The sequence below is a fragment of the Leptinotarsa decemlineata genome, unplaced genomic scaffold (genome assembly GCF_025532065.1).
Source record: "Leptinotarsa decemlineata unplaced genomic scaffold, Ldec_3_MD MMD2_tig00000690_RagTag_RagTag, whole genome shotgun sequence".
Taxonomy (NCBI): Eukaryota; Metazoa; Arthropoda; class Insecta; order Coleoptera; family Chrysomelidae; genus Leptinotarsa; species Leptinotarsa decemlineata.
In genome coordinates this window covers 3,083,099-3,108,493 of record NW_027412554.1, presented here as the reverse complement: position 1 = coordinate 3,108,493, position 25,395 = coordinate 3,083,099, and the positions used below count along the sequence as shown (strand labels likewise).

At 35.4% G+C, this 25,395-nt stretch overlaps 1 protein-coding gene across 1 annotated transcript in view; it reads left to right on the top strand.

Annotated features, from left to right (window-relative positions):
• Positions 1–25,395, top strand: part of LOC111513425 (sorting nexin-27) — a 292,951-nt gene that overhangs the window by 198,210 nt on the left and 69,346 nt on the right. Inside the window, exons 5-6 of the mRNA XM_074174687.1 lie at positions 8,668–8,818; positions 8,905–9,065. Of these exons, the coding sequence (XP_074030788.1) occupies positions 8,668–8,818; positions 8,905–9,065 (312 nt within the window). The remainder of the gene's footprint in view (positions 1–8,667; positions 8,819–8,904; positions 9,066–25,395) is intronic.

Genomic DNA, 25,395 nt, shown 5'->3' with positions numbered 1-25,395 from the left:
ATTGGAAAAAAAACCTGTCATGCTAGATATCTCGAAAACCGTCAATATTTTCGAAGTGCAGATATACATAAAGTTTATTTTATTTTCTATGAAGAAACCGAAAAAGCGATAAAAAATATAGGTTGCCATTTAAAAAGACACAGTTGGGATCCGCCCAGAAAAAATCGAACACCCTGTGTGACCGCCAATATTTTTATTTTGTCGAGCTCGAGCAATAAGGTAATATTATAGAAAATTAGATTCCTATCTGCTTCCTATATAGAGATATGGAACACCGCGCCACTGTTGCAGGACCCTGTATATACATGGTGTCCCTGGACTTCCTCTTTTCCTCCCGGGAATGTATAGATGGGGTCAAAATATCACCAGTACTTCATATAACTTTTTTTCTTAAAAGTCTTCGTAACCAAGTTAGGGGCCTTCGAAGTTACAAAATGAAAAATGTTTTTCTTTGATAACTTTTCAAGTGAATATTCAAAATCATCCAAATTTTGGTAATGGACTAAACAAATGAATTCCGTCGATGAGCTTTCATGCAGGAGTCAGTTGTTTTGCTACAAAGTCAGTAACGGACTACCCCCGATGGTCACACCCCAAAACTTTGAAATGACAGATATTTTTCAATATTTTTCAACAAAATAAGGTTACTTGGACAATTTTATGAATAAAAGTACTCGTGTGGAAAGTCGATCGGAGCAACGAGTCTTGATAAAAATGTAGTTCTACTCGACATCAAACCCGCTCGTCCACCATTATTTGAAATGAATAATTATCAAAGCAGAAATAATAATGATAACGTTAATTCAACAACATTTATAACAGGAATAATACAATGTATGCTAAAATGAAGTCGTAAACAAAAAGTACAGTACCTATATGGAAGTTTAAGTCACAATTGTGATAGCAGATATTTTTTCAAAAGAAACATCAAGTTCTGTAGATTCGTGGTGTTTTTAAACTAACAAGCTACTCTACTATGAAATATCGAATTCATTCCATATTTTGTATGTACATAATACGTGTGGAATAATCACGTTTCGTGTTGATCAGTTATCTGAATCTCATGAAACTCAACATTCGAATGTTTCAAATTCTTCTTCACAGCTAAACTGTTGAGGAGTTTCACTGATAATTATAATTTTATGGGAGAAATTCTTTAACACGAATTTAAATTTAGCTGAAAAAACGCAAATCGGAAAAAATATTTACTATACTAATAAAAAGCAAACGAATGAACTACAAAAACGGCTGCACATGATCAGGTGAAAAATATCCAGGAAATAATTATGTTCCATTTCTTTCACAGATGTTGACAAAAAAACCTTTTAGAAAGTTTTAATAAAAAATGAGAAACTGGAATGCGATTTTGTTTTGTTGAGTGGTGCGTTGTCATATGACTATCATTGTATTGTCAATATTCTATAGGATATTTTGAATTTTTTTGATATGGCCGAACAGTTTACATTCAATGAATATACAGTTATGCATGTATTTTATGGACGAGCATTTTGTAATGCTGCAGAAGCTCGTCGTCTGTATTCCGAGCATTTTCCCTTTCGAACGGTACCGTCAAGAGAAACATTCGAGCGTGTCGATCGCAGCTTGAGGGAGACAGGTATGTAATAATTGATAATTAATTTGAGCACGTTGTTTTATTTCGATATTATTGTAGGTACAGTTTTGCCAAAACGAGGTGGTGAGGGCGCTCCTAGGACTGTACGTACCGTTGTATTGGAGGAAAATATTTTGGAAGCCGTCGCTGATGATCCTTCAATGAGCATCAGAAATCTATTAGAACAGTTCCATACATCCAAGTCCACTATTCATAGAATAATTAGGGAACAACTGCTCCACCCATTTCACATCCAGAAGGTACATGCCATGACACCTCAAGATTTTCCAGCACGACTGGAATATGCCAATTGGTTCATGGATAGGCAAAGAGAGGATATGACTTTTATTAATCGAGTTTTATTCACTGATGAAGCAGGTTTCAGTAGAGATGGAGTTATCAACTCTCATAATCTCCATATATGGGCCGAAGAAAATCCCCATGGGATATTGCAAACCAAACACCAACGGAAATTCAACGTGAATGTTTGGGCTGGTATCATAGGAAACCATCTTATAGGACCATTCGTTCTACAGGACCGATTGAATGGAGAACGTTATTTGGAGTTCATTCAGAACGATTTGAATGGACTTTTGGAATATGTTCCATTGCAAACCCGAAGAGATATGTGGTTTATGCATGATGGCGCTCCTCCTCATTTTAGTTTGATTGTGCGTGACCATCTGAACCATATTTTCCACAATAGATGGATTGGTAGAGGTGGGCCATATTCATGGCCATCGCGGTCTCCGGATTTAAATCCATTGGATTTCTTTCTGTGGGGGCATCTAAAAAGCCTTGTTTACGCTACACCTATTCACACAAGAGATGCATTGTTGAATAGAATAACATTACATTGTGAAGCCATACGAAACGACCCTGGAATGCTATTTCAAGTACAGAGAGGGTGTCTTCGCAGACTAAGAAAATGTATAGAGAGAGAAGGTGGTCATATCGAGCAGTTTCTGTAGCGGATTTTTCATTTCTGTTTGCTCTTGAGGCTCTTGAGTTTCGTTAGTTAAACGTGTTTGCATTATAAAAATTCGTTATGAACATTTTACCTATCATTTCCATTTTCCTTAAAAACTAATATTTTCGAATAATGGTAGACATCTCAGGATAAATGTTGTTGAATTAACGTTATCATTATTATTTCTGCTTTGATAATTATTCATTTCAAATAATAGTGGACGAGCGGGTTTGATGTCGTCGAGTGAAACTACATTTTTCTCAAGACTCGTTGCTCCGATCGACTTTCCACACGAGTACTTTTATTCATAAAATTGTCCAAGTAACCTTAATTTGTTGAAAAATATTGAAAAATATCTGTCATTTCAAAGTTTTGGGGTTGGACCATCGGGGTAGTCCGTTCCTGACTTTGTAGCAAAACAACTGACTCCTGCATGAAACTCATCGAAGGAATTCATTTGTTTAGTCAATTACCAAAATTTGGATGATTTTGAATATTCTTTTGAAAAGTTATCAAGAAAAACATTTTTCATTTTGTAACTTCGAGGGCCCGTTTTCTCGGGCTGTTTTCTCGGGTTTCGCTCCGTGTTCTGTATTTTCTCCCCATAAGGATTATTTTCACAACGTTTCGGCAAAGTCTCATTTGCCATCTTCTGGTGATGTCTGGTTTTTTCAACTAGACTGATTAATTCGAACTCTGTGTCTCAATTTATAGGATGGATGTTTCCCTTTACCTGCGTTGCTGCCACTACCTGTGTTTGCTCGACTACCTGTTTTGGTCTTATTACCTGAGCTGCCTCTCCTGTCTCTGTTATTGTACCTGTATTGTCCTGAACCGAGTTTTGCCTCTGGAGTTGAGCAGTCTGATTGCTTGTGCGAAGTGATAAAACGGATCTCCATGTTGATGGTAATCTTTGCGCATCATCCCTCTTGTTCATATTATTAGGTGATAGTGGCGAGCCCATTGGTGCCCCTTCAATTTGTCTGTATCGTTGGTCGTTATAGATGAAGTAAGTGTTTTTGATGCAATGTTCCGCCAATGTGATGATATGCTCTTCCGTTTGTATCTCTTTTTGATTATTTCTAGTGCCTCTCCGGTGGGTACCTGGGTAAATAACGAGGTTACATCAAAGCTGACAAGGATGTCGTCCGGACTAACGGTTTGTGTTTTCAATATGTCTATGAGGTGGTCGGCATTGCGCACATATGAATCGACCTTTTCCGCATGTGGTTGAAGTACATGAGCAACGTGTTTCGCTAATTGATGCACTGGTGAACTTACCGAGCTAGTTGAAAAAACCAGACATCACCAGAAGATGGCAAATGAGACTTTGCCGTATATATATATATATATATATATATATATATATATATATATATATATATATATATATATGATGTGTTGTTCTTCCGGGTGTTCATCCGTTGGGTACTATTCGATAGTCGACGTTTCGCCATCATCTCAGATGGCATTATCAAGACGAGTTACTGCTTCGCTTCGAGTAATTCCATGATTACTTCAGATAGCTTCTTCTGTATGATTTGAAGTGCTTCTCCGACAGGAACGTTGGTGTAGAGGCTTTCCACGTCGAAACTCATCAGTTGATCCTGCTCTTTGACTTCGATTGCCCCTAGTAGTTCAACAAAATGCCTTGAATTTTCCACAAAAGATTATGTGTTTCCTTGCAATGGTTTAATTATTGGTAGTAAAAATCTGGACAAGTTCTGAGTGGCTGAATCTCTGGAGCTAATGATCGGTCTGAGCGGAACATCCTTCTTGTGGATTTTGGGTAGTCCATACAAGTGAGGGGGCTTACTGTGGTGCGGTGTTAGCGATGATCTTTCTTTTTCCGAAAAATCGACTTGGTGTTTTTTCAAAATCTGGTACAACTTCCTTTCAATTGATGCAGTAGGGTCCCTTACGATCTTCGTGTATTTTCTTTTTTGAAGCACCTCTTCGAACTTCTGTTCGTAGAGATCAGTATCCATCATAACACTAGCACTTCCCTTATCTGCAGGTAAGATCTTGATGGTGTTGTCTCTATGTAGCCCGTTCAGGGCTCTTCGTTCTTAATTGCTGATGTTAGATGTTGGAACTGATTCTCGATCTAGCTGTTCTCTGATTTTCCATCCGAATTCTTCTGCCTCGGTCTGATCAATAAGGGAACTGGTGATTCCACTGCAGTTAATATTTCCAAAGTGGGCACAGATGTTGGTGCAATGGTGAAGTTTATACCTTTCCTCAACAAGGATTCCTCTATGTCCGTGAGCGGGCGGGACTCATGTTGATGACGGTGGCGGCTTCATATTGTCCTGTTTTCGATCTGCATTTGGGTATTGTTTGTTGAATACACCCGTACGGACCCGGAACCAGCGACCACCAGCAATCGACTAAGACAGGAATCATCAAGACTCTACTGGACCGTACTTTCGGGCTCTGTAATACAAAGGAACGCCTCGAAAAGGAACTAGGCATCATCAAAAATTACCTTAACGTAATGGTTACTTCGAAGTGATGGTGGAACAGGCTTTAGCTAGAAGACACCAAAAGCTCCACAAGGAAGAGAAGCTGCCACAACCAGTACTTGTACTTCCCTACATCAGAGAAGGATGAGAAGGATTGGGTCCAAGTATACCATCAGAACTGATGGTATACTTAGACAGATCTGAGAACACTATCCGTAGCAGCCTCACGAAAACCAGGCCACCAAACGCGGACTACGATTCCAAGAATTGCATTTACCGGATACCCTGCGAGTGCGGAGAATCATACATCGGTGAAACTAAAAGGCCAATGAACGTTCGCATTGCCGAGTACAAGAAACACATACAGCGAGGAGAAACCAGCAAATCCGAAATAGCAGAGCATGTTTGGACTCGTCAGCATAACATCAAGCTCAAGCTGAAATCATCCACGAGGAGGAACACTGGTTTAGGAGAAAATTCAAAGAAGCCGCATATATGTTATCGATAAACGCATTTAGCCAAGCTAGCGTAGAGATACGTAACATATGGAAACTTCTAATCAAGCGGAACACGACCAACTCTCACCAAACGGTCAACTCCCGCTAAAACCGAGGAAGTGGAGAGAGGGAAGAGGGGATAGGTGAAAGCACAAAGCACTCGTGACCTATAAATAGTCAGATCTTGAAGGAATAAGTCCAGTTATCACCCGAAGACGATTGTGGATACTAACAATCAAAACGTCGTGAAGTAACTTGGATTGGAATCTTTTAATTTTCATTTCTTGTTAATATTTTTTTAATCTTCATCTCGTGTTAATAGTTCAATTTTTTTGATTTCTTGGTTGTTGCTCGTATTTTATTTCATTGTAATTTCAGTTTTTTTGCTTCAAATAATTGTTATTTTTCAGCTGGTCTTTTTCATTTTTTACAGATTCTTTCAGGAATTTCAAATCAATTTATATCATAGACAATGGAAGTCCGAACTAATGAAATGCACCACGAAACAACCACCTTCAAATAAAAGGTGATAGACATTTGAATAATAGTTAAGATTTAGTCAAAGTGTTTTGTTATATTAACAGTGAAAAAGATTTTGGACGAGAACACTATGATCAATTTTGAAATATGGCCAAATTGAATGATGGTTTTACATTACATGACCAAATAAGACTGGAACTAGCATATTACATTTATATATTTTCTGTGAATATGTTTCATATTGGAAAAGAAAGGTTTTGACTAAAACCTTCTCAATCTTTATATAAAAAATGTGGGAGTCTTCCAAAGAAAGGAAGAAAGCAATAAGTTTCAAAAAATTGACTCTGTACAAAGAAGTAACTTTCAGACATAAACTAGAAGAAAATCTCTCTCGAAACAACTACTTTTACATAAGCATTGAGTTACACGAATGAAAAATACTTCCGAAACAAATATTTTTATATGAATACTGGATTATACAAAGATGGAGAAGTAGAAAGGCAAAATTTTTCTTTCCCAAAAATTCATCTTTCTCAAAAATATACCTACTCCATTCAATTTAAATGTTTTATATTATTTCCAAAATCAGTGGAATAAATAACACAATATCAATTCACGACTTTCATAATAAAAATTGATGAATAATTTAAAGTGATTCTATCCTTTACTAATTGGAATGAAACATATGGGTTCATTTTGCTGTGAATATCTATAGAATTAAAATGCTATGTTAATTCACTGAAACAGGTTATTTATAAAGGTTTTTTGCGATAGAAACATATATTGAAATTAGAAGGCGGTACTGTTTCATGAAACGAGTTATTCGATTATTTTGAAAAACCAATCCTCACACGAGGCCTTACAAATTAAACGGAATGTATCATTCAGAGAAACCACCACCCACCCGAAGACCTACAAACTCTATGGAATGTATCATCAGTTTTTTTGCCGTAAACACATACCTATATATCGAAATAAGAATGCTGTACTATTTCATTGAAACGAGTGAATCGATTATTTTGAGAAACTACCCCTCCAACCCTTACAACCCTTACGGAATGTATCATCGGGTCCAAGATAAGAATGTACATTATGGGGATATCGGAAACGGTAAATGATACGGGGTCGATTGAATTAGAGAAAAGTGGCGCATTTATGTGCCTTATTATATGCCATTAGAAAGTTTTGATATTCCGAGCAGTTTCGGAGATATCCGGGAAAAACCGAAATTTGAGAATTTCGTTTTATTTTCTCCTAGCTTTATTTTCAAAGAAAATGTAAAATAAATTGCACTTTGCCATGGCCACTGTGTAAGGACTACACGATAACGTAAGCACAATTTTTCTGCGACGTTTCGTCTTTTAGAAAACGTCATCAAATTTTTATTTTTATATGGGCCGAAACTGAAGTTTACCCTGTATACGACTCCATTTTCCATTGAGACTACAGCAACGTATCACACAATATGACTTCATAACCATTTCTCGCGCAAAATGGAAAGTGATTACTTAACCTGCTTTTCTTCAATTTCAGATAGTACGGGCTGGAAAAATAAAGTAAATTGATTAGTCTTATTTATAATAAATTTTGTTGAATACAAAAATGAGTCGCAATATCAAAAGAAACTTATAACAAGTGTTCAAATAGCCCGCCGTTTTTTTCTAAGCACAAGTACGCTCGTCTCACAGACGAATTTAAAACTTGAATATATTCGGAACAATATTGTTAAAGGATGCAGTAACCAATTCTAGCAAATCTTCATCTTTTTGAAAATTATGAGAGTACCATTGTTGGTGATCTTAGTTTCAACAGACCAAATTATTTTGAAAGGGAAATTTTCATCGTCTTGGCATTTTCTAGTGTACCATTCACAAAAGGTTGGTCGCCTTGCATCGTCACCTGGTCTGAGTCCATGACAAATCCTATATTTATATGGATTATATTAATTTTTTCCTAAAATGAATTGAGCGGTGGATTTGGCTACTCCGATATTATATTCAATGGTGGGTAGGTAGGGATGTTGTGAAAGGATTTACGAGTATGTTCTATTGGTGGTTTCATTTTGGAATCTTAGCTCTACCTAATATGCATCTATCAGAGGATAGAAGTAAGGGACATATCGAGAGTCAGCAGATGCCGCAATTTAGTTCGAAATTTTCTTTCAGATGGTTGACTATTGTTCTTACTATTTGTTATCATAACACACGCTAGTGTGTTATGATAACATAACACACTAGAATATGTTTTGGTCTATTTGACTAAGAAAAAATTTTCTACTTGGGATGGTGAAGTCAATTTGTCGGAGAACGTCCTTGTAACTGGAGCGCCGCATATGTCCGTGGCAGTTCATCGCGTCCTACACACCAGTTGCTGTCTGCCGTGTATTCATCAATACAGACTGACAAAGCTCAACGTATTGAATTGGTTGATGAAACGCAATGGCAGGCAACGTGTTGCGCACACACATTGCATCTTTCACCAACAGTACTCAATTTTTTTTTTTTGAACTCACGTTTTTGTTTTTGTGTAAATATGTATCACATCAGGACATCTGTGACTTCTACTTATGTATTTTTTCTCAATATCGTTTTAACTGTGAATGTGAAGTCTTCATTATTATTATGATTCGTATTTTATTTTCAGGTATTATTACCTGATAGAGAAGTGGTTACTGTATCCGTGAGAAAAAGTGCGAATACTGATGAAGTATATGATGCAGTTATCAAAAAAATTGGAATGTCCAAAAAAATTTCCAACTACTTTTATCTTTTCGAAATAGTTGAATACAATTTTGGTAAGTAAAATTAATTTTTTTCATAATTTTCCGCTTTATAGAGTCTTTGGGTTATTAAACAAAAATTGTTGTTGAATTTGTTCCAGAAAGAAAGCTAAAACCTAGTGAATATCCACACAATTTATACGTACAAAACTATAGTACCGCCACAAGTACCTGTTTGAGCATTCGGAAATGGCTGTTTTCCATCAATAAAGAATTGACGTTGATGAATGATCCTCAAGCAACCTCTTATTTATTTTGGCAGGTAATAAATAGTAATAATATTGGAACATCTTCCCAATCAATGCATAATCCTTCCAAATTTTTTTTGAATGAACATTTTCCACCCAAATTGTTTTTTTTTCTTATAGATTCATTTATATTTCTTTTATGTAGAAATACCGAATACTCTCAAAAGTTTTTTTGAAACCCTGATTTTATATTACATTGTATGTACGTATAGGTATCATGATTTTGGCGCTTGAGTTCAGAATATAACTCTAACAGTAGATGCACGGGTGGCAACGGGTTCTCGGGCTGAGGATTTGTCTCTACTGTTATTGAACATTGTATTGCAAGTTACTAGGTTTTCTAGACCATAATAGGTATAAAGTATGCTATACATAGCAAGACAAGTCGTCTATAGACGACTTGTCTTTCTAGTCCTTCACAAATGCAGCAGGTCCTGAATATTTTTATAGCAAGATGAACCAACCGATGAAAAAGGTCTACATATAAGATCAACGTAATCGGTCATAGTAGTATTCACCAAGACGAAAAATATAGATGATTTAGGACCTCTAAAACTTTTACACATCTGTCGGAGGAGGTCAAATATCTGAAAGTGATACTAGATCCCAGGCTGACCTAACATTCAGAAAGAGTAAAGAGACTGGCAATAATGGCTGCCAAGGTGCACTTACTGAAAGACATGAGGGCTGAAACAAGACATGATGTCAGCTCCGCAACAAAGTAGTTGAACCCATGATAGCATATACATATATGGTCTGGTGGCCAAAGGTGAAAGACCGGTATTAACAGGCAAGCAATGTACGAAAGCTTGCTCTGTAAGCATCGGAAATACCTAATACCAAATAGCTGTATTGAAAATGCACTTGAATCTTCCTCCAATATTGCCACATCTACATGTAACAGACATTAACTTAGAAATTTCAAATGTTCATTTTTGAATTCTGCATCAAAATCCAAATCACTTTTGTTGAATATGTTCTATACTTATCTCTCATCGTTTTTAAAGTATTGATTATTTTGTAATTTTTTGGGCGAAAACATGGTATTTTTAACATTCAATATCGCATGAATTAACTGATACATCGAACTCAACTTCTGGCAACATTGAGATAAGATATTGTGGTTGTTATTTCAGAATGGAACTCAAATCTCATTTTATACACAGTGTCTGAAAAATACGTCTCAATTTGTATCTTTGATAAACGACCATAACTAATTTTTGTCAAATGGAACACCCTGTATATTATTCAATCTTTGAATTCAGCCAACCAATGTGAACAACTTTGATCAACTATGTCCTATACCTATTTCTGACCGTTTATGAGATATGAACTATTAAAAAAATTGCTCGTATGCAAGCATAAAATTTTCAATAAAATCAAAAATCAAGTGCATAATACACACATTCTTAAAATTTCGGCAAGGATAATGGTGTGTCATGATCTAAATCAGATTTGAAAAACAAAATAATGGATTTGATGATAACTTGTTCAAAACTGATTAATACAGTTTATTGTATGATTTTCACTATATAGGGTTTTACAAAAACTGCGACACGCGTTTCGCTATTCAATAGCTTCCTCAAGCGTAAACTATCCGACTTCATATTGAAGTAGTGAGTCCGGTGACTGGTGATATGGAAAATTGAATTAACATTTTAGGATATTTTTATGCTTATCCTCATGCATCAGTATCTAGTGCTGCGGTTGATTTGGGAATATCTCGAATTTCTATATGGAGAATTTCACAAAAACATAATATGCACGATTATAAATTAATTAGGCTGCAAGCTTTGCATAAAGATGATCCACCAAAACGGGTACAATTTTGCGAAATGGCACTAACATGGAGATACGAAGATCCAAACTTTTTGAAAAAATTATATGGACTGATGAATCACAATTTTCACGTGAGGGAATATTCAATTGTCGAAATAATCACTTCTGAGGAAAGGGGATTCCAAAAAAAATTCAGTTCTAATGTTTTTTGTATGCTCATGGATGATAAAGTTTCTATTTTCATTTATGGAGATAATTTGCCCCTGAACTTTTCTCGGAATTGTTGGTATTGGTTGAATGGAGCTTCTAGACATTGAACATGTGAAGTGAGTAGGGAACTAACCGATATGTTCGAAGAACATATAGAACATAGAACACCTATCAATACGAAACAGGAACTGAAAGATCGGGTTAGATGTGTCTTCGAGGAAATCAAGGCGTCGGAAATCCGCTGAGCCACGACGGCTGATCACGTAATAACATCAATCCATCAATGTTTACAAGTAAATGGTCAGCATTTCAAGTAACTGAGCTACTGAATTTTTGTCATATCAGTATCAAATGTCAATTAATTGCGAAGCTAGTTTCACAATATTGTCTCTTGTTTTCTAATGTAGAATTATTTTGTTATCAATTTAATTTTGAAAAGTGTTCGTTCTTGTGTAATGTTTACACAATAGTAATGTTTGTCATACACCCACTATGAAATTTCAATCATCTATTTCATTGATATATACATATATGATACATATATATATATATATATATATATATATATATATATATATATATATATATATTATATATATGAAATCTGTTTTTCCGTTATCCAGTTGTCACACCCCTACGAACGACAACCCTCAGAAGTCGAATCACTTCTCTCGTACAAGTCGCTCTTATAATATCAGGCGTAATATCACTGCACGCTAGTCGAATTTTCATTTTCAGATCATCCACATTCAAAGGGGGAGTAGTGAAAACAATATCTTTTAAATAACCCCATAGGAAAAAATCAAGCGGTGATAAATCTGGGGAACGAGCCGGCCACCGAATTGGACCCTTATTACCAATCCATCTATTTGGGTACGTTCTATCCAGATATTCAGTAACAACCTGTGAATTGTGAGGAGGGGCACCATCTTGTTGCCACCAAATTCCTTGTCGTTATGCTATGTGAATATCTTCCATCAACTGGATCAAATCATTTTCTAGAAAATGTAAATATCGCAATCCATTGAGATTTTCATTGAAAAAGTAAGGTCCTATGATGCGGCCATTGAACAATCCACACCATACATTAATACCCCAAGTAGTTTGAAAATTACTTTCGCGGACCCAGTGGGGATTTTCTTGAGACCAATAGTGACTGTTATGTCGATTCACAACTCCATTATTGTGGAATCGCGATTCATCGCTCCACAAAATTTGACTGAATATGTTAGGACTTTCATGTAATATTACCTAAATACAAGCAATGAATTCAAGTTGTCGTTCAAAGTCCGTGGGTTTCAAACCTTGTACCAACTGAATTTTGAATGGGTGGTATTTATTTTCTTTCAGAATTCTCTGTACAGTAGATTTACTCACACCGACTTCTTCTGCAAGAGTACGGATAGAAACATGTGGATGAATCTCTCTAAATCTTCAGTTCTAACAGATCTCGTATGATGACGATGCTTTATAGTAGAAGGAAATGACCCAGTTCGCAATTTTTCTACAACTCTCGAAAAAGTCATTCGTGACGGAATGGGTCTGTCTGGAAAACGTTCTTGGTATAGACGTTGTGCTTGACGGCAGTTTTTCTGACATCTGACAAAAATTAATAACATATCAATGCAATCACTTGGACTAAACGCGAAAGGCATACTAGAGTTTTCGCACAAAGAACACAGTTACTGTTTTGCAAAGAATCACTGAATCGAACTGACAAGTAGATACAATTCAACAACATTTGTTACTATGGCATCAACAAGCATAAGCTACTTGATGAAATTGTGCAATATAAAGCAATTCACCCTCAAGTTAGTCACATTCTCAAGAATTTCAATATTATATTCAACTGATATCGATATCGTATCGTAGAGGTGAGAATAATGGTTTGTATTCAGTAGTAGTCTAGTTCAATTTAATAAAAGATATAGACTGGATTCGTGTACGAGTAAATAAGTTTTTTTGAAACTTTATATTTAAGGAAAAGTGCAATAACTCAACAATGCCGTAACTGAAATTCAAAAACCAAACATGAAATGATATCAGAATTTAACGTAGCATCTGAATATGTAATGATATACAGGGCGTTCTATTTTAAAAATGGAATTTTGGTCTGTAGCACCTACACCAAACACCCTACCCTGTATATTAAAAATTATATCAAAATATAGCTCTCATGAACAACTAAAACTTTTGTAAGAAACATTTTTGTGTATCTCCTTCAACAAACCAGATATTGCCTGTCACATAAAATGTGGTACACCCGGTATATATATATATATATATATATATATATATATATATATATATATATATATATATATATATATATATATATACAGGGTGTCCCGGTTCTTGACGATAAACCTTGAGGTGGTGATAGCTGAGGTCATGACTAGCTCATAACAGGAAAAAAGTTTAGGTAAAAGTGTTTTCGTTTTCGAGATATCGGAAATTTTCTTTTTTTCGAAAATCTTGGTTTAGTATTTTCAATGTTACGTCATAAAAACATGACTTATCCACAGCAAAAAAAAATATTAGCACTGGGTGAAAAACACCCACAAAATAAAAAATGTATCAAAAAATAAAATATTGAAGGTAGAAGAAAAAAACATTTTTTCACCCTTCGTAATTTTTCAAGGAAAATTTATTTGTGGGATAATTTTATAAATACAGTACTATGTATTGTAATTAAAAAATAAAAATCAAATAAATCATGTATGCAAACTTTATTAAAAGCTTTTACAATAAATGCTCGAACTGAGCACCACCTGCCCGGATACAGGTACGACATCTGCGAATAAAAGAGCGTGTCACAAATCGTGCCTGGTGTAATCGATTGCACGTTTCAGCGGCGCCGTTAATACGATCACGAAGATTTTCTACAGTTTCTATCGGTTTAAAGTAAACATTTTCTTTGAGGAACCCCCAATAAAAAAAATCCATAAGATTTAGATCCGGGGAGCGGGCTGGCCAGAGAATTGGTCCAAGTCGACCAATCCATCTGCCAGGAAATTCATCTTCTAGATAATCCCTTACAGGCCGGGCGTAGTGTGCAGGACAGCCATCATTTTGCAGCCACATGCCTTGTCTCATTGCGAGAGGAACATATTCTAAAGGCCATTCAACTCGTCCCTTAGTAATTCTAAATAGTGTTGACCATTAAACGCTCCAGGTATTTCAATGGGTCCTACTACTTGGCCATTAATGATTCCGCACCACAAATTAATTTTAAACTGGTATTAAGAGCGGTCTTCTCTGATGGCATGTGGATTAGCCAAGCTCCAGCAATGCAAGTTGTGCATATTCATGAAGTTGTCTTTTTTAAACGTATTCTCGCCAGTCCACAGAATCTTACTAAGAAAGTCAGGATCAGCCGCGTGTCTCACCAGCATTCTTTGACAGAACAAAACTCTTGGTGCATGATCTCGTGGCAGTAATGTTTGCACTCTTTGCAAGTGGTATGGATGGTACCTGTGCACTCGAAGAATGCGATTTTTGAAATTTTTGAAATTCCGATTTGTCTTTCAATCGCACGTACCGAAATATCTGGACTCTCTTCCACGCAAGCCAGAACCTCTTCTTCAACATCTGGACCAAGGATATTTTCTGCATCGCGATTTACCTGTCTTCCAGGAATTACTCCTTCCGTGTAGGATCGATGCACATTAATGAAGATCGGTAATCCGGATATCTCTTCTCGATACGCCCTCGATACAACCCTGCTGCATTTGCATTACCCGACATTCGCCGCAAATAAAATGCATATTCGCATATTGCAGTAGAGTAAGCCGCATTATTAAAAATATCCACATCACAAAACAGTTTCAAATCCAGTTCAGAGCAGCGATCGTTAGTTCTTATCGATAACAGAAATACACGTGCGATACAATGAACAGCGAAAAACGAACTGACATGAATGATACAAAGAAGCGTGGACGCGGTAGCGGCGGGCAAGGGGAGGGGGCCTTGGAAGGAAACCTGTTTGTGTCTCACTTCTCATGGAAACACCCCCGTATTTTCCGTAATATTCGAGGTGGAACTATGAAACTCTCAGGACTGATGGAAATGCTCAAAATGCACTTACCACCTGAATGGGGTTGGCCAAAGTGATATACACTGTCCGCCACTCGCGATGGAACACCTCATTTTTAGGTAAAACATATTACGGCGCAAAATAGTTCGCTTCCAATACCTGAATCCCTTCATTCTATCTGGAAAGTACTCTCAGGTATGAAAGATACAGATGCCCTTTTGAGCCTATCTGAGGAAAATGTCACAGCACCACATTCTCAGATTATCGAGATAGTGTGAAGCAGTGTATGAAAAAGTGTATGAAAGATTATTCGTAAAACTAATTCTGGTTGCTGAACATCCAAATTATATCCCAACCAGAAGTGAGAGCTCTTGATTGATGAGCAAAAATTGCAAAAAATGGAAAAAATCTATATTCAAAGGTTCACATCTCGACAACTGTACAATTCTGAGCTTTGGCTGTGGACACTTTCAATCAGCACATCAAGAACTACAACATATAAAAATTTCGGCAAAATTCAAGGCAAGCCATTTCTCATAAGAAATGTGCGGGGTCCTTTATCAAAATATTAAGGAAATATTTTACCATCCGAAACAAAATGAATCTTCATACTCATTGCAACACCGAAACAACTGTTAATTTTTAAAGAAAAAATCGCAATCGGTGAACAGGTAGAATTTAGATTATTTTACCTACTTGCTGAATTGTTGTCTGAAATCATTTGAAGGGATTGAATTACATCAGTTTCATTGAATCATACGGTGCCCTCAAATCACTATGAAAAACAGTTGCTCATTGATATTTACTGTCACCTGACAATATTGTTGAAAGATCTTGTTGTATTAACCCCCAGACCAGTTTTCATTGCATTTGTTGTTTCTAGTATTGCTGTTCTTTGAATCACCGTTGTTCCTGTTGTTTCTGCCGTGTTTTTGTTCCCATTGTGTTTATTTGTTCCTGTATTTGTGTTGGATATTTTTCCTGTGTTCCAGTTGTTTTCTGTTCGTGAGTCCCTGTTCATATTTTAATATTTCTGAAGTTCCCATTTCAACTGATATCAGCTCATTTTGATTGACAAAGTTCAACATGGCACGTCTGTCACTTCAAGCAAAAATTGAAATTGTTTTAATTGTTGGTGAAGGGGTGAGGTCTTATCGTGAAGCGGCCGCTGAATTTAATAGAAGACACCCGCTAGAGGTAGCTGTACACCCTGGAACTACATAAAATATATTCGTGAGCACCGGCCAAGTAACAAAGGACAGAAAAATTGTAAAACATCATACTGATGATGATACGATATTGGCGGCTCATCAAGCTGATCCTAGAATTAGTTTGAGAAACTTATCGCTTCAACTCAATATGAGTCGCAATAAAATATGGAGGTGTTTAAAGAGGTATAAAATGCATGCGTTCAAACCCAAATTTTTACATACTCTGCACGAAGGAGATGAAATCTGCCGTATGGAGTATTGTTTATGGATGCAGGGAAATTATCTCAATGACAGGAATTTTTTAAAGTATATCTTATACAGTGATAAGGCTACCTTTACCACGAATGGTGTTGTATCTTCCCAGAACATGAGGTTTTGGGCTGAACAAAATCCAAATTGGGTAGTGAATTGTAGAGACCAAATATCTCAGAAAATTAATGTGTGGTGTGGTATCCTGAACGAAAATTATCGCCTCGGCCATTTTTTTTCGATCAAAATTTAAACGGACGACTATTCGTTGATTTTCTCGAAAATGCATTTTCCGATGTGTTGGAAGAACTACCTTTGGATGTGAGACACAGCATGATTTTTCAGTTAGATGGTTCACCAGTTCACAATGGTGCCATAACAAGGGTTTGGTTGAATAGGAATCTACCTATGAAATGGATAGGACCCAATAGCCCTCTCGTAGTATGGCCACCACGATCCCCAGATTTAACTCCACTGGATTTTTATTTATGGGGAAACTTGAAAAATAAAGTGAGGATAGGCCAACAAATAAGGAAGATATCCGTGCAAAAATTATACAAGCGTGTAGAGAAATCACACCTAGAGAACTGAGAAGAGTTGGAGGAAATAATAAAAGGCGCATAGAAAAATGTGTTCGATTGGAGGGAAATTTCATAGAAGGCACGAAAATATAAAATAGTCAACAGTTAAATCATTTGAAATTGATTGTTTTGTTTTTTAATTGAAAATGTGATTTTGAAAGTAGTACTTCGAAAGAATTTTGAACTACATAACATTTTTCGCCACAAAATATCCTTGTTTTTTTTTAAATAATGGGAAAATGAGAATATGAACTAACATTAACCATCCTAAAACCTCACTGATTACATGTTACCGTTACTCTTACAAAATTACCATTTTCTCTCTTATTGAGAAGGAATAACTTTCCTGACAACAAAATAAAAAGTAAATTATTTATGTGAAAACAAAAGTCGAGTTTTTCTTAAAAAATTTCGTTCATGTTTTGATGTCAAAACCAAAAAAAAATCTACTTCAATTATTACGGAAGATATGTTTTACCGTAAAAATGGGGTGTTCCATCGTGAGGGGCGGACAGTGTATATCACTTTGGCCAACCCCATTCAGGTGCTAGGTGCATTTTGAGCATTTCCATCAGTCCTGAGAGTTTCATCGTTCCACCTCGAATATTACGGAAGATACGGGGTGTTTCTATAAGAAGTGAGACGAATTCGGATTTTTCATGACTGAATTTTTTCAGGAAAAAAGTGTAATCGTACTAAGTTGGTAGTTCTGATCACGAATCTGAAAGAATTTTGAGCCTATTTTGCCCCTAATACGTTTTACCGTAAAATATCGATTTCTCAGAAAAGTTTATTCTTGACAAAAGTTTGTGCATGTTCCAAAACTATACCAAGTGTACCTGAAATGGCTTTATGACAAACACCATACAGGATACGCCAAAAAATATGAAGTTCGTTCAAGAGTAAAGTACCCTTATTACAAAAAATATAGAAATGTGTTGGAGAGAAAAGTTGCTTAGAATTAAAAGTTATGTTCAGATACGAAGTCATGGTCTGCTATTCGATTTTTTTTCTTTTGGAAAATTTTGAATATGATACATATTTTTACTATTTTGATTTAATATGTATTTGAAGTAGCCACAATCAAATCAGTTTGTAGTATTTTTTATCAAATTGAGGTGTATTTGTAAAATTTACTTGAATTTCTATTTTTTTTAGGTGACCGTCAACTTCATGTTTGTTGCAACGATATTTAACAGAACTCTAGAATAAAACAAATACTCTTTTTAACGAGGCAAATACTTTACTAACTGAATGTTCATATAAATAAACTGTCAAAATCTATCGCGGATAGCCATGAACAAAAAAGAACCAATAAGCGATAGTACAGAAAAATACAGTAGGTAACTTAACAACTTAACAGGTACTAACAATAAAAATTATCGAAGCGTCTCTGTATGTCCACCTTGTCTTTCGATGCATTCAATTGTTCGCTCATAAAATTCGTTTAATGTAGATCGCAACACATTGGCGGGAATATTTCTGCAATGAACTCGTATTGAAGTTTCAAGCTCATTAACATTATTGAAGGGGCGATCTCTGTAGACTTTTTGTTTCAAGTATCCCCATAAGAAATAATCTAGAGGTTAAAGGTCTGGAGAACGAGGAAGCCATCGAGGATCGATATTTCGTCCTAACCATTTATTACGAAATGTCCTTTTCAGCTACTGAGAAAAACATTTCTAGTAGAATGGGCAGGACATCCGTCATGGAACCATAACTTTTGCCGTTCTTCTAATACTCCAAAAACTCTCCTATTTCAGTTTCCAAAAAGTTCAAGTACCTGTCACCATTCAAATTCTCGCGAAAAAAAAACGGACCTAGTAATTTATCATTTAATATACCACACCAAACGTTTGTTTTCTGATAGTATTGATTTTTGTTGACATCTGACCACCATCTGCAATTTTGTGATGATAGAACCCCATTTGTTGTAAAAGAAGATTCATCTCCAAACAGAATACATCGATGAAAATCTCGTTGTTCTTCTATTTCACTCTGAATCCACATGGAAAAATCATATCTCAAATCATAGTCTCTTTCTTGAAATGTACAAATGAATGTAGGTTTGTAAGCATGGTACTTATTATTTATTACATGGTATAATCACTAATTTCTTGGGTGGACCTTCTAACATTTTCTCTACTACTGCTTGAAGTACGTCAAGCTGGTTTTCTTCTGTGCATACAGGTTTCATACGCTCCGTATTATGTTTATATTCTAGTGAGCCGGTCTGTTTGAAATTCTTTAAAATTCTACTTACACTTGAATAGCAAATTTGTTTGTCTGGATGCCGCTCGTTGAAAATATTTGCAGCTTCGCGCATCACCACAGATTAAAACTAATTCTACCTTTTCAGTTAACGTTAATAATACTGGGCGAGGCATTTTTAATTAAGGGCAAATATGAACACGTTTTACAGTCAAGTTTTAAGAAGCCTCACTATCAAACTACAGTATTGTTTCAAGGCATATGTGTTTTTTGTTCATGGCTATCCGCGATAGATTTTGTATTGTTTTTTTATATCTGTTCTAGTTGAGGCATTGTTGTCAGAATAAAAGGAATTTTATACTTTTATTGACAGTTTATTCATATGAACATTTAGTTAGTAGTGTATTTGCCCCGTTAAAAAGAGTATTTGTTTTATTCTAGAGATCTGTTAAATATCGTTGCAACAAACATGAAGTTGACGGCCACCTAAAAAAATACAAACCGAAATAAATTTTACAAATACACTTCAATTTGATAAAGAATACTCCAAACTGATTTGATTGTGGACTTCAAATACATATTAAGTCAAAATAGTAAAAATATGTATCATACGGGGGTAATTCAAAATTTTACAAAAAAAAAGAAAAAAAATTCGAATAGCAGGCCATGACTTCATATCTGAACATAACTTTTAATATATATATATATATATATATATATATATATATATATATATATATATATATATATATATGTAACAAATAGTGGACAATAACACTCCAAAAAGGGGGCAAACCGCGACACGTGTTTGTGGCTATTGGCCTCATCAGCGCGGTGCACCCAAGTGTCAAGATGGGCAACACTTGTTTGCCGAAAGCTATATATATATATATATATATATATATATATATATATATATATATATAATATATGAAATTACCAAGGATGGACCTTTCCAAATTTGATAGGAATCTCAGAACTTGGCAGACCTTCAAAGATATGTTTGATTCCCTCATCCATAATAACTATTCTCTTACAAACGTTGAAAAATTCAATTATTTGTTGAGCTGCTTGAAGAATACTCCTTTGACGATGATATCATTGGCATGCAATTGAGCATACAAAAAAACTCTCTAGTTCCGATAACTCTCAAACATCAAGCTCCGTATTGCAGTATTAGAAAATCAAGGTTTCCCGGTGGAAAAAGGATTTCATTCTCTTTCAAATGCTTTTTGATAGACTGGACTCTGCAGCAGCCACAAGGTTTGAACTCGAGCATGGTTCGAATTTAGCAAGTGACAAGTATTATCCAACTCTGGTTGAAGTTTGAATAAACAGTGTGTAACTCCTGACAATGTTCATTTTTCCAATAACAGTTCTGCAAAAAGAGTTCACTCCTCAAAATTCAAAACTTCATTCCAGTTAATCAATCAGGACAGAGAGCCTCCTCATTTGTTATCGATTCTCATTATAAATCATCGTGTCAGTTGTGTCACAATGATCATAATATTTACGACTATCCGGTATTCTATTTCAAAGGCGGTATTCTATTTTAAAGACAGATTCACTCTGACAAAAAATAATAAATGGTGTACAAATTGCCTTGGCACTCGGCATGGTTCTCGCAGTGTAACTCCATGGCACGCTGCGTGAAGTGCCCATATAACAATTTCATCTGAAGAATGGTGTTACAAAGACAAATTCTAAAAATTTCGTTAAGTTATGAAACCTCTATTAGACTCACCACAATATCCAATAAGAAGTAGTACCATCACTGTTAATTGCTTTTATTTTTGTATGTTTGCGTGCATTATGGAGTGGTGCTTGTTGGTTGAGTTAGAGTAGCTTTGAGCTAGACTTCGCCAAGGAGTACCAGAATCTCCTGTAAACTATTTTCATTTTCAATATATCTTTGTATTGTTTTTTTTGTATTATCAATAAAGCCGATTTATTATTATTATTATCATTAAAATTGGTGGAGCACTTAAACGAGTGAAAATGGAGAAAACATATAATTCTAAACCTGTAAATTATGTGTACTGGAATTCACCGAAAGAGTTAGTTGCTCGCCTACGACTATTGGTAGCTTCAAAGTTAGCTGGGCATACTGGACATGACAATAAAATAATTTCAATAATTGAAGAATTACGTGAAGGAGTATAATATATTAATATATTCACAAGTATGATCACTGTCACATCATCATTCAATGCAGTAACATTATCACTTTTTTCTGTTTGATCATATTGAAATAGAATGACTAATGAAATAAATGATGTCAAACGACAAATTGTTAATGAATTACATAGACCTGCAAGACGTAATTTTAACAGAAGAATAACCATCATCAACGGTTTTGCAGATCTATAGCAAATAGATCTAGCAGAACTACAACCTTATGCAAAAAGTACTAAAGGATACCGATATATACCTGTAGTGAATTATTGTTACTCAAAATATTTGTGGACTGTAGCAGTTGAAGATAAAACAGGTAGTACAATAACAAATACAATGAAATATGTACTAAAGTAAGCCAAATTTTCCCCCATATACAAAGCGATCAAGGGAAAGAATTCTTTAATAGAAGCTTCTCATCTCTCATGCGAGAATATAATATCAATCATTATTCAACATTTAGCACAAAGAAGGCGGCTATAACAGAAAGAGTGTTTCGTACAATATATATATATATATATATATATATATATATATATATATATATATATATATATATATATATATGCCTGTCAGTCCAGAAGGTCGTCAATTGATTCACAACATTACAGTGCGTATTTTGGATGAAAAAAATAACCTTATCGATTTTGGAAGTGAAAAAGAGATTTTTATTATTTTGGAATTGAAGAAAATCGAATAACTATTGTTATGGGTTTCATTTATATAAGACAAAATTGTATTGAACAATCCCAAACCAAAACGAGCTGCACCATTAAAAAGAAAAGTGCATAAAAAGAAGCTCATTCCACACGTGTATGCTAAACATTTAGCACAGTTAGTTAGTTAGTATTTTAGCACAGTTAGCATTTGAACAATCACATGCTAACACATTATTGACATCTGGCTGGGGACGTTCACAGTTAAAACAAGAAATCTTAGATACAAACATGTATTTAGTGGAAAACTACCACTGAAATATTTGATGGGTTTTGCTGAAGATTACAACAAAAGTATCTTGAATGCTAAACAGGAGTTGATTTTGATTATCGCTCGATCATTCAAAAACTCATATATAGGTGAGGTTGATGCTGATTCAGAAATAAATAAAATCGAATAGAATAAGACATATTGTACCAGATGATAAACACAAGCTCAAACTTTTCAGTAGAATAAACAAAAGCGGTCTGAATGCCAAAATCAAGTTGGCTTATCGTATGTGGGACCTCTATGAACTACCATCATTACGTGGGATGGACTTCTTCAGACATATGGGTTATCAAAACATCTAACGCTCTGGAAACTCCCGTTTTGTCATCATCGCATTCCAAAGTACTACCACATCTGAAGATAGAACACAGGATATTACAAAATTCACAACTGCCGATATCAATAGTATTCGAGGATACTTGAATTCTGAAGTGTATCCATATGAGCGTTGGAATTTGAATTTCGATAAAAAACTTGATGCTCCTGCTTATTATGCTTTTGAGAGTTTCCAGCGAAGTTATTATGATAAAGATATGAGTGAACCTCTGATTGACATTGGACAATTTAGAGAGAATCCACTATTCATCATCGATTGTTCCAATCAACCGAATGCAACAAAATCATCCACTATTGATATAAAGATTGAGTTTGAGACGAGGAAGACCAAGTTTCCAGAAAACACTAAAGTATATGCATTAATTTTGCATGATAAAGCTTTAACATACAATGCATTGGATGGTTCAGTTCACAGCAGATATTGAAACTCTTTACATTATTGATACTATTTTATTTTTCCACTCTATCATGTACTGTTTTATAATATTCTTTTTTTAAATTTGTAACTGACTTATATCATGTATTGTAATTTTTTCCTAATTCATATATATCATATTCATTGTTTTGTAATCATTTTCAATTGTATATAATGGGATTTGAATAAATAAAACATGAAAATAATACAAAGTATTTTATTTGACATTATTTATGATTCATAGGAACATAGAGACTATCTAAAATAACTTCATCATTTTCGCGACCATCTTCAATTTCCTCTTGATTTTCATCATTAAATTCAAAGTGATGAATAATCCATTCTGGCAAGTATGGTTGGAGACTATACAGAAATCTTCCCAGGTTCAGTTCAGTCATAACCTCACAAAGTTGACACAATTCCAATTCATTATCCAAAAATTTGTTACAAACTTCTGCACCACTCCGATAATTCTCAGCATCACGAAGACATAATTCGATTTGTTTTTCATCATAGCATAGCATATCATAAATGCTTGCATGTTCGGCTCCATCACCCAACACCTTCAATTCAGACGACATATGTTGAACCGATGATTTGAGATCTACATCATCGATCCAATCTTGACTTGCATACTGCATCGACATCTTTGAATGGTGGAACTGAAATCGAATAAAAAAAAACAATAAGCAACCTCCAACTTGTTTTCCACGATATAATACTCACATTCCCATTTTACTTGTAGTTATAAAGTGAGTGTATTCAACTATGTTAGAAATGTTTATATTTCCATATAGTTATCATCTAAATCATCTATATAAATATTATTAAAACAAAAAGAAATTCACTATACATAATTACTATTATTATTCAATCATATTGAGTTTGACTAGAGATCGCGTTTTCATACCTGTAAAACTTTGTGGGCTTTGACCTAAATACACCATCGTATATTTACCATCCGATGCACCAGACACTTCGAAGTCACATCGCCTTGACTTCACTAAACAACAAAAAAGCAATTAATACGTCATAGTGGTGGGAGGCTTAGAACCGGCTCAAATCTCATACTGCCGGCATATTCTGGAATTGAAAATTCTCATCAGCAGGCTCCATGTAGCCAATTTTGATATCAAATTTATGTGGATCAAAGTTCACGCAGGCTTAATAGGTAACGATAAAGTTGATGAACTGACAAAGGTAGGCGTTAGAACAGGACAACGCATTGAAAATGAAAGTGGCGCTGAAGAATGATGTATAATCTTATCAAAGAGTAGGTTCAAGCAAAATTAGGCATGGAAAGAGTATTGTAAAAACTCTGCTACATATGTAAGAAACCACTATCGACAAGGGTGAAAAAAACACGGTACCCGAAAAAACGCGGCCCGAGAGATTGGATGGGAATTAGTCAGTCAACTCGAGCGAGCCAGGCGCGAGCATCATTATGCATTTTAGTTATTTATATCCAGATCGGAAAACGGGTGATGGTTTATTCGTTAAGTTCAATTGTGAATTGATGTATCTCCACCCCCCGATATCATAGACCTCTGGTGTCGATTTAAAAGGAACTCCCAATTCTCTCAAAAATAAATATTCCAAGACATTTGTCTCTGTCATCAATGACGTCATGTACCCTGCACGGTTTAGTGATGCCAGTGAACATGGTTACGCTGCTGTTATATATTGTAGATCTGTCGCTTTCGATTGTATTCGAGTACAGCTAATTTGTGCCAAATCGAAAGTTTCTCCTTTGAAAACTCTATCCATTCCGAAACTGGAGCTATGTGCCGCCCTCCTTTTATCTGATCTTTTTTCCTTCGTTTTGCCTATTTTTGAAAGGCATTTTCACATTGAAAAAATTCTCGCTTGATCTGATTCCTTAACAACCCTCTGTTGGATTCGCTCTTCCCCCCAGGTGGAAAACTTTCGTGAGCAATCGAGTCAGTCGAATCCACGAGAAATTACCTCCCGAGATATGGTATTATGTACCATCCGCCGAGCAAAACCCTGCTGACTGTTCCTCTCGTGGACTGTTTCCAGCCCGATTGTAGAGCATTCCCTATGATGGGCGGGACCATCTGGCTTCTCGAACATCCTTCATGTGGCCTTCTTTGTCAATTCCCTCTGAATTAAAGGCTGACTGTCTCACAGAAG